The sequence below is a fragment of the Rhipicephalus microplus genome, chromosome 3, assembly GCF_043290135.1.
Source record: "Rhipicephalus microplus isolate Deutch F79 chromosome 3, USDA_Rmic, whole genome shotgun sequence".
Taxonomy (NCBI): domain Eukaryota; kingdom Metazoa; phylum Arthropoda; class Arachnida; order Ixodida; family Ixodidae; genus Rhipicephalus; species Rhipicephalus microplus.
Window position 1 is genome coordinate 138956972 of NC_134702.1, and position 18266 is coordinate 138975237.

General features: G+C 46.5%; 1 protein-coding gene across 1 annotated transcript in view; it reads left to right on the forward strand.

The window, feature by feature from the left end:
* Positions 1-434: 434 nt before the first annotated feature.
* Positions 435-18266, forward strand: part of LOC142802972 (uncharacterized) — a 69493-nt gene continuing 51661 nt past the window's right edge. Inside the window, exons 1-5 of the mRNA XM_075888062.1 lie at positions 435-535; positions 4310-4501; positions 5707-5831; positions 14531-14605; positions 16738-16926. Of these exons, the coding sequence (XP_075744177.1) occupies positions 435-535; positions 4310-4501; positions 5707-5831; positions 14531-14605; positions 16738-16926 (682 nt within the window). The remainder of the gene's footprint in view (positions 536-4309; positions 4502-5706; positions 5832-14530; positions 14606-16737; positions 16927-18266) is intronic.

The window sequence follows — 18266 nt, forward strand, 5'->3', positions numbered from 1 at the left end:
GTGCCGGTAAAAAATACAGACGGGGTTTCCTGCTGAAACTGACAGCGCTTACAATTATAACATCTTGCGCGAGGTACATGGTTCAGTCGCGTAGGAGAATGTGACGGAACTGAACATTTTGGCTAAACGAAATGAACGCACGTCGTTCCAATTTAAAGAAATGATATACCGGCTTTCACAATTTCGTCTGGGAACGACCATAATGAAATCATCGTTTTGTCAGTCAATGCACGCAGTACCGAATCGAAAAACTACAGTGATTGGTGTACGCTAGTGTGTGTAGAGGTAGCACGACGCGTATACAATAGAAGCGTGCGTAGCGAAGTATTAAAATTCGTCAAATCTAGTGTTCATTCTACGGCTTGGTGCGACATTTAAGCTCGATACATTCGGAATTGTGGTCAGACAGAAGACCAAGGCGCACCCGGCCAACCATGAGCATCGCAACGAGCGCGTCCCGCAAGGGCATGCATTCAGGTCCGCCTGCCACGGCTCCACCGGGAAAGCTGTACGACGCAGCATTCGGAGAACGTGGGTGAGTGTTTCATTCTAAAGGCCTGACCACAGAACACCTACCACTTTGGCCTGACCACACGCACCCGCTGCAGCGCGTCGGTGCGTTGATTTTTGACTCGGCGTCAGGCCCTCTCTCTACGGAGAGTGAGGGCGGGTGGCTAATCGAAGCTGCTCGCCCTCTCTCTCTATCATAGAGGTCGCGGCACCGCGTAAAAAAAGAAAAACAATGCACTAACGCTCTACAACGGGTACATGGTCAGGTCTTAAATGGACACTAAAGGCAAGTATTAAGTCGACGTTGATTGTTGAAATAGTGGTCCAGATACCTTGTAATGTTACTTTAGTGCCAAAAAGGACCTATTTTGAAATAAAATTATTTTTTGGTTGTCCGCATCGGGTTAGTGCACTTCAAATTACCCGCCTCAAGAAGCGGACTGACCGGGCCAACTCGCATCACTGTTGCTGTACAAGAATCACTGTTTCCTACTGGAACATGCCAATAGCTGCAAATGGGCAATGAGAGACTGAAGACTCCGATTAGACACACGGGCCCACAGTCCGATTTCAGTTGACGCGCACACTGCGAATTTTTATTGTTCAACGACGAACAAGAGAAATCTCCCACTGACACTACTTTGGAGGTCAACACCCAGTGCATATATTTATGGGGGGGGGGGCAGTGAACAGTTGTGCAGCGTGAGCAGCAGGTTTTATTGCGATATCAAATATATGGAGACTCTCAGCTGGGTTTTGTCGCTGGCGTCAGTGTTGCCGTCAGCCACCGTATATGTATTGGTTTTTAAATATATATATGAAAACGCAAGAAAGAAAAATAATCCAGAAAAAGACTCCGGCGCGCCGAAACGAACGTCAGACCTCTTGCTTGTGAGTTTGAGGTGTTAGCCACTGAGCCTCGAAGGAGCACCTCCTTTAACGTTGAAACGTCAAGCTATTTATATCGACCACTTACCACAGGCAATTGCCTTCTCGGGAGAACCTGTTTTAGCATTACCAGCGAGATGGCGCTATGAGCGCGCGTCGCCAGATCACGACGCGGTGGCGTGCGCTCTCATCTCGCACGCGTACTTAGCCCCGCGGAGAAGAGGATGGACGCTCACGCGTGCGCGTGCTTATCTCGCCGTGGTAGTAATCGTATGCCTTGGGTTTTCACCAGAATCATTCTGTTGTAGTTACCGGGTGCACAAAGGTCACTGCACTGGCTGCACGGTCTCCGTTTACGGCGCGCTTTTCAGACACAGCAAAGTAACAACTGAAATGCTTTTTCGCGTTCATCTATACCTGTGAGTACGTTCTATGCCTCATTTGTGCGTGAGAAACGCTGGGCGCATTTCGATCTGCTTGCCATTCTTCGAGTCATCTTCCAATCTGTTGCTATCGCGTTTTTGCTTCACCTTTGCACCAAAGCTGTGACTTTCTTTCAACCAAGAAACTCGCTAGCAGACGCTGCCTGCGTCGGCGTTGTGAGGCGAGAGAAGGGGGAGCGTAGAAGACGAGGGAAAGAGGCACGCATGCGCAATGGTGGTGCAAGCGCCGCGGCGAGGGATGCTTAGAGGAGAGAGGGAGAGTGAGCGTAGACTAGCAGATGGTGGCTGCGTCGACGTTGCGAGGCGAGAGTAAGCGCATGCGTAGTGGAGTGTGGACGACACCGGATCAAGCTTGCTCATAAGATACTTCGCATCCTATAGATGCACCGAAGACAACGGAGCCGTATGAGCGAGTTCTATATCCAATACGCAGAATAGAAGATGGACTTCATTTTCCTGGGCCACTGAGGTGGCATAGATCACCACAGACTAAACACTACAAAAGTGCAGCTTTTGTGCGCTTGAGGCCACTCATATGTAATGAAAAAGCAGAGCTATACAATAACCACACAATATTCGAGGCAATAACACAATTTATGCAGACAAGGTTACGTTAAAAGAAAATAGCTTTTGAAGGAATAAAAGTTTACATCTCCAGCTTTAAAGAGTTCTAGCGTCTCAACATGGTAAAACAAGGTCCGAAATTTTCGCGCACATGTTGCAATAAATGAACTATTCAGGCTTTCTATCGTGAACAAAAAGGGCCACCTAAATACATGACAAAAATCTTTGCGATTCCCATAATCTGCAAGGTAAATATAAAGGCCCGTTTACATTGACCCGACGAGGGCGCGTTGAGTCGAAATAAACAGGTTTTCTGGACTCGCCCTCCCCATGTATAAGCGGACGCGTCGGGGCGGAGAGTCGTCGCGGCGAGTCCCGTCGACCCGGAGACAGGGGGTAGGTTCACCGAACTCGCCGCGCTCAGAAAGGGCATGTATAACCGGTCGCGCTGAGTTGACGGCTCGTGACCTCTCCCGCCCGTCGTGGTCTCCGCTTCCCCTGTCCCCATCACTTCGACGTTGCTCTTTCTCTGTCGGCCGGTACGCGCGCGCTAGGCACGATGACATCCTCGCGGACTCCACGCACCATGTGGACAGATGATGAAATAACGACGTTGCTAGCTTTAGTCAACGAGAAAAAAACTGAGTGATTTGCTCGATAGCAAGCGGCAAAAAAATAAGGACATATTCATGGAACTGGAAAGATGTTTGAAGGAACAGGGCCTGACGTGGACGTGGGAGAAAATAAGGACCTGTTGGAAGAATTAAAAGAAACGCTTATGTAAGCCGATAGAAATTTTACTCAAAAATGTATATTGCATTCCAATTGAAATTACAAGCCCTAAGTTTAAAAATTCATCGTGTAAGGATCTCACTGTCCAGTCCAAAAGCCACAGAAATCAGATTAGCCAAACAGGGTGAGCGTATGAGGCAAAAGGAACACGGTGCACTTAATTGTGGTGGAACTGTACACCTTGTTCCAACAATTGATGAGAGTCTTTAGTCATTTTCATTTAAAAACTGCTTATTGCTTTCAATTTAAAATTTTCAACGAGGTTCAGGGCACCGCCTAATTCGTATTAGCGACAAGCCACAACAAGCGACAAGACACCAACACAACCATAAAGTACAGCTAGTGCAAACTGAGAAAAAATACTAAGACAGCCATCGCAGTGGCGGAGCGACAACTGCGTAAACAACCGCAGCCCACAGCGGCGAGAGCGCAGGCTTGGAGGAGCGGAAACAGGTACCGGAAGACGGGCTTTCGGCTCGCCTCGACGCAAAACGTCGCTGCGATCACCGCTCACCTCAACTCGTTCGTGCGAGTTCATATAAACTCGGGCGCATCGAGGTAAGCTGAACCCGCCACTCAACTCAGCCCGCCCCCGTCGCGTCCATGTACACGGGCCTTAAGATACGTCCGTTTATTTAAACGAGTTTGACGGGTTCAGTAGCAAGAAATACAAAGATTTATTGCTGCTATTCATTCTCGTTCGAGGAACGGACCTGTCCTATTTCTGAGTATGATCATCGTATGAATAATTTAATGCTTCAAAGCATACGAAAGCAACCAGTTTGGAGGCATCTATTATTGTGTGTGGCGAAAATGTAGTGTTATAAAAAAACTGACATTCAAATGTACTGGAACCTAGTATAAGCGATATTACACAAAATCGAAAAAAGCATTCTACTCTTTTCTATAACCAATAACAGCAGTATGCTTAATCACCGATGCCCTGCAGCGTTAATAATCGTAAGACTATAGACACACCATAGGTCTCGCAGGTCTCCCAGGTTGCCATCGTTATATGTGCTTAGGAAACGGCAAAAGTTTACTGCGTATCGGACGACGCAATTCTAATTTACGTGCCTACAGCGACAACCGTATCATGCTTCCTTGAGCAGGGGCCAAGAGCTGAGACAGCGGCGCGTCAGCGGTGCTCCTAGCTCAGCGGACACTAGAAGTGGTGCCTCTAGCCCTTCAGAGCTCAGCGGTGCGGCCAGCCCCGTACGTGCCAGTGGTTCGCGAAGCGCAGCAGTGTTTGGCGATAGACGCAGTCCCGTCACTGAAGTCGAAGAGAAAGTCGTTGTGTCTGAGTGAGTATACGCAGTGTTCTACGCAGTGATCTTATATTATGCGTGAATACTACCCAAGGTGACGCATTGGTCTACCCCGCTGCGTTTGGCTTTGTTTTATTGTGGTAGTGAACTTAATTACGTCGTAAGGTTTTCTTTATTTCATAAAGATTTTTCTGAAAGAGATTATCCGTCAATATTATTTCTTGGCTGTTTATTATCTCTACCGTAAGAACTTTCGTAATTCGTCAGTTAGTGTATGAGTGTCACTAGATCACTGTCTGCATTGGCGTAACCAGGCACAGAAAGAGCTGTGCATATAAACAATGCCTAGCTTTTCCGCGGAATGACCAACAATGACATAATAATGTCATTCTACTGTTTTTGCGCTGTTTCTTGAAAAGGCGCAACAAAGAGCCCAACCAAACGCACCTTTAGATCCCCAAGGGTATTTTAAACACCCTCTAGAAAGTCTGCTCCACCAGCTTTCACTGCGACATGTAATTCTCTCCCTCTCTTTTTTAGAAGACACTTTACATGGGCGAGACGGCTAAAAATCAGTCATTTACTGCGTTAAATGAACACTAAAGTGAAACAACGACTTGTTTAGATTGACAAACTTCACACTGCCGAACTCAAAGGCCACATGCTTCACTATCATAAATTCATTATTAGCGGAGAACACACACACACACACACACACACACGCACGCACACGCACACACACACACACACACACACACACACACACACGCACGCGCACGCGCACGCACGCACACACACACACACACACACACGCACGCACACACACACACACACACGCGCGCGCGCACGCGCACGCACGCACACGCACACGCACGCGCACGCGCGCGGGGGGGGGGGTAGGGGCGGTACGAAAAATGCGGTTTGTTTTTGTAGCACATCGGCCACTGCACTGTATACCAGGAGCCGTTCAATCGACTGTAAAATGAGCAGATGACCTTGGCTGAAATAGCGGCAGCCCAAAAGAAAGAGAGTCGAGAAAGGAAAAGAGACTGCGACAAGAAGGATACTGATATGCTACCGACATAAATTATGCTGCTGGTATTTTCACCAAGACTATGTGCCAACTTGCCCAACAAGCCATCCTAACGAGCAAATCATGTTGGAATATGGGCAATTGAACTATTTTCTGTGCTGTGTAACCTTATAAGTGAATTTTACTCTGTGTCATGCATACCGTGCAGGGTTCGGTGCGAGATGAGCCGGCGTGTGTACGAGATGTGCATCTTCGTCTCATCAGCCGCCATCATCCTCGTGTTCATCGGAATGCTGCTCTTTGTGGTCGCCTTCAAAGAGGAGATCATCAAGGGTGCGCACTCTTTATGTAGCTTGTCAGGGTTTTCTGATGTAGGTCTCGTCTACATGATCTTCACAGGCAGCAGATAATAATGTTTGTCATCCGAAAATTCTTATTATTCAGGGGAAGCTTCAAAAAAAAAAAGAATATAAATGTCTGCGTACTCCGTGACAAGCTCAATAAAACATGTTCATGTGCCTTCCTAATCAATTGTCCCGCGCGGACTACCCCACTCCCCCTAATGACGAGAACTCCCTTGAGGTGATCCTCAGGAAGAAGTTCAAGCGTGCCCTCGATCTCCCAATAACAACGTCCAACCAGCGCCTTATACGCCTGGGGATGCTAAACACTTTCGCAGAGCTCCGGGAGGCACACTTGATTAACCAATACACGAGACTTTCGAACACTCTGTCGGGGCGCTGCCTATTAGCCCGACTACACATCCACCACCCAACAGAAACGGAAGAGCGTGTACGCATACTAGAAGTCCGGAGATGGGTGGATGGATGGATTGATATGGCTGTACCCTTTAGATCGGGCGGTGGCCAAGACCACCAAGGCTAATACTTTGTGAACCAAAAACTAGATTTATTATTTCCCTTTAAACAGCGAGGTTGAGGACTGGTATTTTGCAGTGAAGGGTTTAATTTTCAATCGTGCCTTGATTTCAGCCACCAATCAAATAACCTCCTTCTGGTTAATTCTACCCGCTTAAAGTCTATTTTCTCCTTCCTGTCCCTAAACCCCAGTGCTTTGAAAAACTCTGCGCCATCATTCTGGGCTATAGGGTGAAGCCCTTTACGGAACATTATCAAGTATTAGGCACTTTCCTCTTCCTCTCCACAGGCACTGCATACCGTGTCTGCCCTTTCGCATTTGACCCTATATGTCTTGGTTTGCAATACTCCCGTCCTGGCCTCAAACAGTAGAGAACTACCCAGAGTATTATCATTGATCCTTTCCTTGGCAATTACCTGCTTAAATATATCTCTAGTGCAGACTTCTTAATCAGGCCAATTCTCCAAATATCGGTCTCAGCTTCCTTCACCTTCTTAACCGACAATTCTTTTTGGTTTGGCTTCCTGCTGTTTTCTAAATATTTACCGGTCAATTTTCTGGTTTGATTCCGCCATTTTGTATCGACATTCTTCATGTACAAGTAGCTGAATACCTTCCTAGCACAACGATCCTCCCCCATTTCTCTCAATCGCTTCTCAAATTTTATCTTGCTGCTAGCTTCCCTGCACTCAATTGATGTCCATCCCATATCACCTTGTACTCCCTAATTTGGTGTATTCCCGTGAGCTCCTAAGGCAAGCCTACCGATTTCACGTTGCTTAATTTCTAATCTTGCTTCAACTTCTGATCTTATGCACAAGACCGCATTGCTGAACGTCAGACCAGGAACTGTGACACCTTTCCATATTCCTCTCACAACATTATACCTATTGTAATGCTACAGTGCCCTGTTTTTCATCACCGCTGCATTCCTGTTACTTTTATTCGTCACGTACATTTCGTGTTCCCTTAGGTACTCGGTCCCATTGCTTATCCATACGCCCAGATATTTATATTTATCTGTTACCTCTAGCGTGACCTCCTGTATTCTAAGCTCACTACCTTCATTACAATTAAAATCATGACTGCTGATTTTTCCTTACTGAATCTGCAAATCTTCTTTGTTCTCGGCCATCAGCACTAAATCATCTGCGTACATCAATGCTGGTAGTGCCTGTTCAATGAGTTTTCCTTGTTTGACGAAAGAGAGGTTGAAGTTCAGTCCACTTCCCTCTAATTTGGCCTCTAATCCTTGTAGGTACATCGTGAATAACAAGGGTGACAGAGGACACCCCTGCATAAGCCCCCGTTTAGCTCTGCAGGCTTGGATACCTGTTTTTCCCACTTTATAACAGTCTTGTTACCTTTATAGACATCCTTTAAAAGATTAGTGACTTCATCTTCTACACCTAGTGGCCCCGCCGCGGTGGTGTAGTGGCTAAGGTACTCGGCTGCTGACCCACAGGTCGCGGAATCGAATCCCGGCTGCGGCGGCTGCATTTCCGATGGAGGTGGAAATGGTGTAGGCCCGTGTGCTCAGATTTGGGTGCACGTTAAAGAACCCCAGATGGTCAAAATTTCCGGAGCCCTCCACTACGGCGTCTCTCATAATCATATGGTGGTTTTGGGACGTTAAACCCCACATATCAATCAATTAGTCCACACCTAGTGTGCCCAGTATTCCCCTCAAGTCCTCTTGAACCGCGCTATCGTACGCTCCCTTGATATTCAAAAATGCTAGCCACAGGTACCTGTGTTCCTTTTCTACTATTTCGATGCACTGGGTCAGTGAGAACAGATTGTCTTCCAACCTCTGTTTCCAAAACCCATTCTGCAGTTCCCCCAGCACCCCTTCATCCTCTATCCATGCCTACAGTCTTTCCTTTATATTCTGCATCGCCAACCTGTAGACCACTGATGTCACTGTTATAGGACGGTAGTTGTTTATGTCAGCTTTGTCTCCTTTCCTTTATAGATCATGCTCATCCTGCTAAGTTTCCATTCATCGTGGACTTCACCAGTGATTATTATTTTGCTCAGTGCCTCACTTAAAGCCTGCTTAGACTTTGGACCTTTGGTCTTTATCAGGGAGATCTGGGAGATCTTTAACGAGGAGATACGCCCTGCATGGGCGCCCTCTTTCGGCCAAAATGACACGTGACGACCACTGTGGCGGCGCCTTGCGCGGGCGGAAGCACTGGCCCGCCACTAGACACTTATAGAGGACTAACGAGCCCACGTAAGCAGCACGGCCACGGGAGAGAACTGCGCATGTGCAGTACGTATCACATCGATTCCAGAGATGCGCGCGTACGCCTGAAACAAGACGCAGCGTACATAACGCAACTGTTACTACGTTACGCTCTCGCGAGACCTCGAAGAAACCAAAACGAGAGTATATGGTGGCAGCAGTGGCGTTCGACGCAGACAGAAACAGCGGACCTGATGCTATAGGCATGTGTACTTCACAATAAAAGTCGATGTTTTTCATGTCAGACAAGGTAAATTCAAGTGGCGCGTTCCGGCATCCTGTTGGTTGAGAATAAATCGCTTGGCGTCTCACTGAAATCCACAAGAATCGCATTCGATAGGTTGTGTGCGGGAACACGTCCTTTTCTGCCAAGCCTCTCGGCGAATGAGCCTATAAGTAAAACGGCAGCTTGGTACGTACTATCCATGGTGCAACATAACACGCCTTGGACGTTCTGCGAGGTTTCACTCCCTAAATAGTCCGGTAGTAATCGTAAGACCATGAATACCTGGAACTTGACCACTTGCTTCAGGGTACGCTAAGCCTCATCCGCAGCAGCGCTGGATAGAACGCTGGGGTTAAACCAGTGTTACCGTGCCGGATCAGACGCATTGCGCAGCCAAGTTCAAAATAACAAAGGTGCACGTGCACATTCAATTAATCCATAGGAACGATGCCAAAAATCTACACAGCGAACGCCTTGACCTGGCTTGTACACTGGTGGCCCTTACCCTGGCCGTCAGGATGTCTTTCGCGCATATCACAGAGGTCATAGTACGTTATTACTGGGACCTATAGCATACTTCTAGCGTGGGTGGCGCTGATAAACATTCCAAACCCTTGCACCTCGAATCTGACTTATCTAGTTGAGTGAAATGCATCAAGGTACGTTAAACTGAAAGTGTCGTTTCACGACACTTTCAATTCGCTCCATGTTATTCCTCCATGTTATACCTTCTCCAATTCGCTCCATGTGTTCAATTCACTCCATGTTATACCTTCTTACATAGACGTAAGGTATGCGATGTAAGAAGGTATAACATGGAGCGAATTGAACCCGCTCTGAAAAACGGAGGAAGTGTCAAAGCATTGAAGAGGAAACTTGGGATAGGCAAAAGTCGGATGTATGCACTAAGGGACAAAGAAGGCAAAATAACTACCAATATGGATAGGATAGTTAAAATAGCGGAGGAGTTTTACAGAGATCTGTATAGTAGCCGAGACAACCACGACCTTAATACTATAAGAACCTGCAGTAACCCAGATTACACCCCACCAGTAATGATAGAAGAAGTCAGAAAAGCTTTGGAGAGCATGCAAAGGGGCAAAACTGCTGGTGAGGATCAGGTAAGATCAGATCAGCTGAAAGATGGAGGACAGATTCTGTTAGAAAAACTAGCCACCCTGTTCACGAGGTGTCTCCTGACGGGAAGAGTACCAGAGTCTTGGAAGAACGCTAACATCATCTTAATACATAAGAAAGGAGATGACAAGGACTTGAAGAATTACAGGCCGATCAGCTTGCTCTCTGTAGTATACAAGCTATTTACAAAGGTAATTGCTAACAGAGTAAAGAAAACATTAGAATTCAATCAACCAAAGGAACAAGCAGGATTTCGAACAGGCTACTCAACAATTGACCACATTCATACTATCAATCAGGTAATAGAGAAATGCTCAAAGTATAACCAACCACTATACATAGCCTTCATAGATTTCGAGAAGGCGTTTGATTCAGTAGAAATATCAGCCGTCATGCAAACACTGCGGAATCAGGGCGTAGATGAAGTATACATAAATATTCTGGAAGAAATCTACAGGGGATCAACTGCTACCATAGTGCTTCATAAAGAAAGCAACAGAATACCAATCAAGAAGGGTGTAAGGCAGGGGGACACAATTTCCCCAATGCTATTTACCGCGTGCTTACAGGAGGTTTTCAGAAGCCTAGAATGGGAACAGTTAGGGATAAGAGTCAATGGAGAATACCTTAGTAACCTGCGCTTCGCCGATGACATTGCATTGCTGAGTAACTCGGGGGACGAATTGCAACTCATGATTACGGAGTTAGACGAGGAGAGCAGAAAGGTGGGTCTTAAAGTTAATCTACAGAAAACGAAAGTAATGTACAACAACCTCGGCGAGGAGCAGCACTTCGAGATAGGTAATAGTGCACTTGAAGTTGTAAAAGACTATGTCTACTTAGGGCAGGTAATAACCGCAGAGCCGAACCACGAGATTGAAGTAACTGGAAGAATAAGAATGGGGTGGAGCACATTCGGCAAGCACTCTCAAATTATGACAGGTAGATTGCCACTATCCCTCAAGAGGAAGGTATATAACAGCTGTATCTTGCCGGTACTTAGCTACGGAGCAGAAACCTGGAGACTTACAAAGAGGGTTCAGCTTAAATTGAGGACGACGCAGCAAGCAATGGAAAGAAAAATGGTAGGCGTAACCTTAAGAGACAAGAAGAGAGCAGAGTGGATTAGGGAACAAACGGGGGTTAAGGATATCATAGCTGAAATCAAGAAGAAGAAATGGACATGGGCAGGGCATGTAGCGCGTAGACAGGATAACCGCTGGTCATTAAGGGTAACTGACTGGATTCCCAGAGAAGGGAAGCGGGTTAGGGGGAGACAGAAGGTTAGGTGCGCAGATGAGATTAAGAAGTTTGCGGGTTTAAATTGGCAGCAGCAAGCACAGGACCGGGTTAACTGGCGGAACATGGGAGAGGCCTTTGTCCTGCAGTGGACGTAGTCAGGCTGATAATGATGATGATGTCGTTTCACGCTTCACTAGCAGCGTACGCATCTTCCCCGTACACCCATCTAAAAGTGTCTACTACCGGAACAAACACGGCATCTTTTATGTGGATGCCTGCGGCCCTCACCGGGGGGGAGGGGGGGGTGGTACACGGCTGCAGTCGTCCACGAAAAGATTCCGGTAATAGTCTCACGTTCAGAGCACATGACATAACATGTCTGAATGAAGTAGCCATCGCGCTAGCTGTCGCAGAGCAGTACTCGCGCGTCATCATTACAGACTCGAGAAGGGCCTGCAGAAATATCCAACGCGGGCACGTCCCGTACATAGCATACCGCATCTTACACAATAGTAATTACGTCGGGGCCCCCGCGTCCCGTAGCATCATACGGGCTCCAGCTCACACGGGCCTCGAAGGCAATGAAACGGCTGACGCCTCAGCTCGCGCGCTCATTCTCCGGGTAACGCCTTCAGATCTATCCGAAATGGATTCCAAACCTATTTATATAATCCGGCCCAAAAATTTCGAGAAATTACTGAATTCTATCGATTCAGCTACGCAATTTATCATAAACACTGTAAGGGCCTTACAAAGCACGAGAAACGCTTACTCTTTCGCCTTTACGCCAAAACACTGCTGTGCCCGGCAGTTAAAAAGAAAGGCAGATCCCACGTACAGTGGAAATCGATGATATGTGAGGCACGAATGAGAAAGGTTGATATGTCACTTTAAAATAAGCACAACGTTACAAGGTAGAGGTAAATGATGGCGTACATGAATTCCGTGTCATGATTATCATGTTTGGATGTGTCGTTTATCTTCGTCATCTATTCACTTCACGTGATACCAAATTTTGTATATGTGGAGCTAACGAAACGCCCGCGAGCAGGCTATGAGCGATGTATGTTGTCGTGTTTTTACATGACACGCGTATCCGGACTATCATGTTTGCACCAGTCGTTTATTAAGTCATCCATTCATGTCACGTAACACCAAATTTGATTTATGTGGATCTAGCAAAACGGCCGCGAGCGCATCATGAAGGGCCCAATATACTCCAATGTAGTGCTTATGCGCGCGCACGCTGGGCACTGCGACGCTACGCTAGCAAAACGCGAGCACTATATATATATATAGGCTGACGCCAGGCGCAACCGGCGCGACCAGCGTCCGTCGCAACCAGCGCGACATGCGACATGCTGCACTTCGTGCCGATGCGTTACCCAGAAAACACGGCGTCTCCCTCTTTTCGTGACGGAGTGATGCCGGATGCGCTAACGCGCATGAGTCAAAGCATGCGCATCGCTGCGCGCGCCTGCGAGTATATCGCAGGACCAGCGCCTGGTTCGGCAACGCGGGCGTGACGCAACGAAATGAATACCGGCGAGCACGCGCAGCGTGTCATGTCGAGATGTATTGGTGCCTTGACTGTGGCATGTAGTCAAGTTCTCACATGACACGCGTCTCATGATTATCATGTTTGCACCAGTCACATACCTTCGTCATCCATTGACGTCACGTAATACCTAATTGGGCATATGTGAAGCTAGCGAAACGGCCGCGAGCGCATCATGATCATGGCATGTAGTGATGTTGTTACATGACACACATGCCATGATATTCATGTTAAGGTCTCTCGCTTGTGTTCGCCATGCAATCATGTCACACCATACCATTTTTGGAACATGCCATGAGAACGAAACCACCGCAAGAGCTGCAGGACCATGAAATGTAAATCGTGACATTCATGACATGTCATGATTTTCATTTTATGACTAGTCAAACATGTTCTTCATACAGTCATGTTATGTCATACCAAGTTTGGTATCGATATCATTATCGAAACGGCTAGGAGAGCTAAAAGACTTAGGCGGCTAGATAGATAGATAGATAGATAGATAGATAGATAGATAGATAGATAGATAGATAGATAGATAGATAGATAGATAGATAGATAGATAGATAGATAGATAGATAGATAGATAGATAGATAGATAGATGGATTCGCTAAGAAGTTATTCGCATTTAAACTCGATCCTGCCTGTGCAAGAAAATGCCCGCACTATGCGGAGAAGTCTTCCGACATCTTCCACATTGTCTGTGCACGCCAATAAACTCCGCGCCTTCTGGCTCGTCAGGTCGGAACAGCCCTGCTTGGCTGTCGCGACCTGGCTAGCCAGAAGACCCTGGTGTTGCCCTGGTAAACCGACCTCGTGTCGCGTTGGCTGCCAATGGGCTTCTGCAACGAGGTGCCCACCTAGTGTCTGGGAGGAGGGGGGGGGGGGCTGCACTGGGCCATCTTGCTCTCGCTCCATGTATATACACCAATAATAAAGCTTTTTTTCCTCTCTCCCTAATGAGAATTTCACTGCGCTGCAGCTGCAGACATTGGGTGGCTGTGAGTGCACAACACGTTGTTCGTGGGTCATCTATATTGAACGCTCTAGAAACACTATATAGCTAGCCCACTTGCGTATTTGAATCACTGATACCTGTAAGATAGTAGTAGACAGCATAACTTTTACCACAGCCGAAGGTTGTGGGTTCTGAACCCACTGTGGAGAGGGTTCTTTTTCATCCATGTTATGTCCTTTCAATGTAGGTCATACTCATTACACTGCCGCTAAAACAACAAAGGCTTTTCCTGACTCTCTCTCTCTCTCTCTCTCTCTCTATATATATATATATATATATATATATATATATATATATATAGAGAGAGAGAGAGAGAGAGAGAGAGAGTCAGGAAACGGCCACTGACTCTCTCTGACTCTCTCTCTCTCTCTCTCTCTCTCTCTCTCTCTCTCTCTCTCTCTCTCTCTCTATATATATATATATATATATATATATATATATATATATATATATATATATATATATATATATATATATAATATCCACAAGCAACTTCACGCGCTGAACCGAAAGTATAGCTGCAGGTACCTAATCTTGCCGCGAGCGTATCGTATATGCTATCAGATATTTTATAATTTTATTACTCTTTGCATGACGGGATTGTTGAAAGCGGATAAGAAGGAGTAATGGTCCTTAACAACTGAAGAAGTTCTTCACGATGTGCCAGTGAAGCACTTACTGCCAATTGTAAAGCGCATAACGGGCCTCTCTCTATTTCAGTGATCCAGACGCCGATCGATCTAAAGCCGATACTGAAGGACCTCTACTGCAAAACCAAGCTCTGCAGATCGTTCAGTAAGCGGTATACGTTTGGAACGTGTTGCCACACACCCTTGCATGTTTATGTTGCCAGTGCATTACACGTGTAGTGCTTATGCGCGCGCACGCTGGGCACTGCGACGCTACGCTAGCAAAACGCGAGCACTATATATATATAGTCTTACGCCAGGCGCAACCGGCGCGACCAGCGTCCGTCGCAACCAGCGCGACATGCGACATGCGACATGCACTGCCGTGCCAGAATGTCTGAGAGCATTCCACATAGTTTTCGGATCAGCTGTACGGCTTGAGCACTCAAACGCGAACAGCTGAGTTTATTCTGGAACAATCTATAAATGCCGACGTGCGTTGCCGCGGATCAGATTTTCGATAGTCGACGCTCTGTTTACCGTTATTAGTGTACAGCGCGTATTTCTTGCTGTAGCTTCAGTTTGATTTCCCGGCCACAAGTAGGGCCAAATAAGGAGTTTAATTTTGGACATGCCGTTGCACGCCGTCTCTGCTTTCGGCACTGTCCCGACGACGTGCCAGTATAGTTTTCGCGTATTTAATGCGGTGATTGTTTGTGAATTATGGGCAGTACTGGAAAGTTTTACTTGGCACAATGTGCGCTGAAGGCACAGTTGTATCAGAGGAAGCTAAAAACTAATATATCTTTTTAATTGCGTGGTCGCCAAAATAGTGCGGCAATAATGCAACATGATAGCGTTTAATGCACACAGCCCGGTGCCGATTCGCAGTGATATCGAACTTTGCTTAAACAAAGGGATTGACGAGAAGAACAAAACGACCCCGGTAGTGCGCTTTCAGTGTGTTCATACACCGATTTTCGGAACATCTCACATTTGAGCATGCGTTCTTCATTGGTTCCTTGATAGCGGTTCTAAGGGGCCATGACATCCAATTTTCAATCGTAATCTGTGTTACGTAGATTATTACTTGCGCGTTTACAAATAAAGCTGCCGAAGTTTCAGCTCATTCGGTCGAGGACTTCATTAAATATTGAATATTTTATAAGCACATGAGTGATTTGAGAGTCGGGCAACACTAACGGGTTCATGAGCCGTGACGTAACAAGTAGCTTGCTGTGCGTGCGTCTGAATTTCGGGGTCAGCTGGGCGTGAAATCAAGACGTTTTAGCTTTCTTCAGCTCGGAAGTGAAATTGAACGTCGACAGCGGCTTAAACTCTTTAGACGGCTCCGCACGATGCAGCGCATGATGTCACAGACGCCATGGAGAAGTGCCGTTCGCCGGTGGTAGGCGGTGTTTACTGCCAGCGACTTCTAGGGCTTGTATTGCACTAGAATATGCTTATACGGGCCAGTTTTCATACCTGTATAGGCAAATAGACCATCTGCTTCCATTTTCGCGGAAAACCACAAAATGTTGAGTGAGCATGTCATGGTCACATTAAATGCAGTTCCTTCTAGTGACAGCGACTCATAACATTTTAGTGTAATTTTAATGGATTGCCACTAGATTAATGAAGTAAGAGAGAAAGAACAAAAGATTCATGTCACCGCATGTGATGAGCTGATCTCTGCTTAAAGTGGTATACAGAGTTCGAAAGAAATTAGCACTGCTGAAGAATTGCGGAACAAGCACCAGTGCTAAAAATGCGAGCAAAGGATCTAGCCTTACATGCCTTTTGTTTCGCTTGTTGCACTGTCCAGTGACAAAATAATATCTATCTATCTATCTATCTATCTATCTCTCTATCTATCTATCTATCTATCTATCTATCTATCTATCTATCTATCTATCTATCTATCTATCTATCTATCTATCTATCTATCTATCTATCTATCTATCTATCTATCTATCTATCTATCTATCTATCTATCTATCTATCTATCTATCTATCTATCTATCTATCTATCTATCTATCTGTCTGTCTGTCTGTCTGTCTGTCTGTCTGTCTGTCTGTCTGTCTGTCTGTCTGTCTGTCTGTCTGTCTGTCTGTCTGTCTGTCCGTCCGTCCGTCCGTCTGTCTGTCTGTCTGTCTGTCTGTCTGTCTGTCTGTCTGACTGTCTGTCTGTCCGTCCGTCCGTCCGTCCGTCCGTCCGTCCGTCCGTCCGTCCGTCCGTCCGTCTGTCTGTTTGTCTAATCATTGGCCCCCAAATGTGTCTGCCCAACGGCCACGCAGCGCGCGAGGTGATCTCGTACATCAACTTCAGCCGGGACCCGTGCAATGAGTTTTACGAGTACGTCTGCGAAGGCTACTTGCAGGAGGCGCTGAACGACCGCTTCAAGTGGGCTGAACCAGGCTTCGATTATGCGCGCCTAAATAGCGTCCTCGACGGCATCTACCGACGCAACGTCTCCGACGGGCCCGGTGAGTATATATGGACTTCCACGATGGCTACGTATAAGCGTAGCCCGTGTGACATGTGCCTACCTTAAGACAGCAATTATGATAATTGTGTGTGTTTAACGTCCCAATACCAAGATATGATTATGACAGACGCCGCAGTGGCTCCGAATATTTCGACCACATTGCGTTCTTTAACATGCACCTAAATTCAAGCATACGGCCCTCAAGCATCTTCAGTCCATCGAAAATGCAGCCGCCGCTGCCGCGATTCGATCCTGCTACCTACGGGCCAGTAGACAAATGCCTTAGCCACCAGACCATCATGGCGCGTGTTCAGACCTCAACTGACCTCTTTTATATCGAACACAGGTGCGCGGGGCGTTACGTCGCGACACGTAGGTGACCGCGCGTTTGAACATTTGAAAGAGGCGCGCGTGCGTATATATATATTGGTTACTGGACCTACCGACGAGCGCGAAGCGCGGCAAAGTGTTCGCAGTGATTTTCCACAGCGACATCACATTGATGCTTAGGCGAACAATCACGCCATGTATTTTTATTGCTGTAAAAGATACGTATCTGGTCTTGAAACGTAATATTACAGAATTTATTAATAATGTAATTAGTGTGCATCATAACGGCAAGTCCACTACGGGCATTTAGGTGTACCTATTTTCTCACTTGTATTAAGGCGAAAACCTCAGATGCCTCGTTAAACGTGAAACATCGTCATCATGCGATGATGTCACCATATAAGATCATGATGACGTCACAAATGAGGGAAATATTTGACGCGACTCGCTGACGTCATCGCATGACACTTTATCATGATCAAAGCTGGTTAATCTTGGAGGTAATGCGAAACCAGCTGAGGATGCCTCCGATCTTGGAGGCAGTGCAAAACCATGGTAGCTGCAGAAAGCTTTCGAAGGGTTGCGGGGCAGCATCAGTACGTCAACTGAGAAGAAGAAGAATAAGCAGACGGCCTTGGCCTTCGAGGCGTCTTAAAAGGGACACTGAAGAAAAGCAATGAATTGGCTTAGATTGAAAAACTGCACTCTCAGGACTACAATAGTTCACTATTCGCAGAAACAATCAAGGTTGAAGTTTCATTTTAAACTTTTCCACCGAAATCTTCGCGCGTGACGTCAGAAGTTTCGAAATGTATTTTTCGTATTTTCACGACATTAGCTCAATGAAAATTTTTGAAACTTCCTAAGCTAGATCAATGGCACCCGCAGATGACAATGTACTTCATTTTCATTGATTTATAGCCATGAATGGCCTAGTAGACGCCTTCGAAATCGATGACACCTAGGTGTTTTGTGCGGGAATCGGAAGATGGCATCTCTACCAGCACT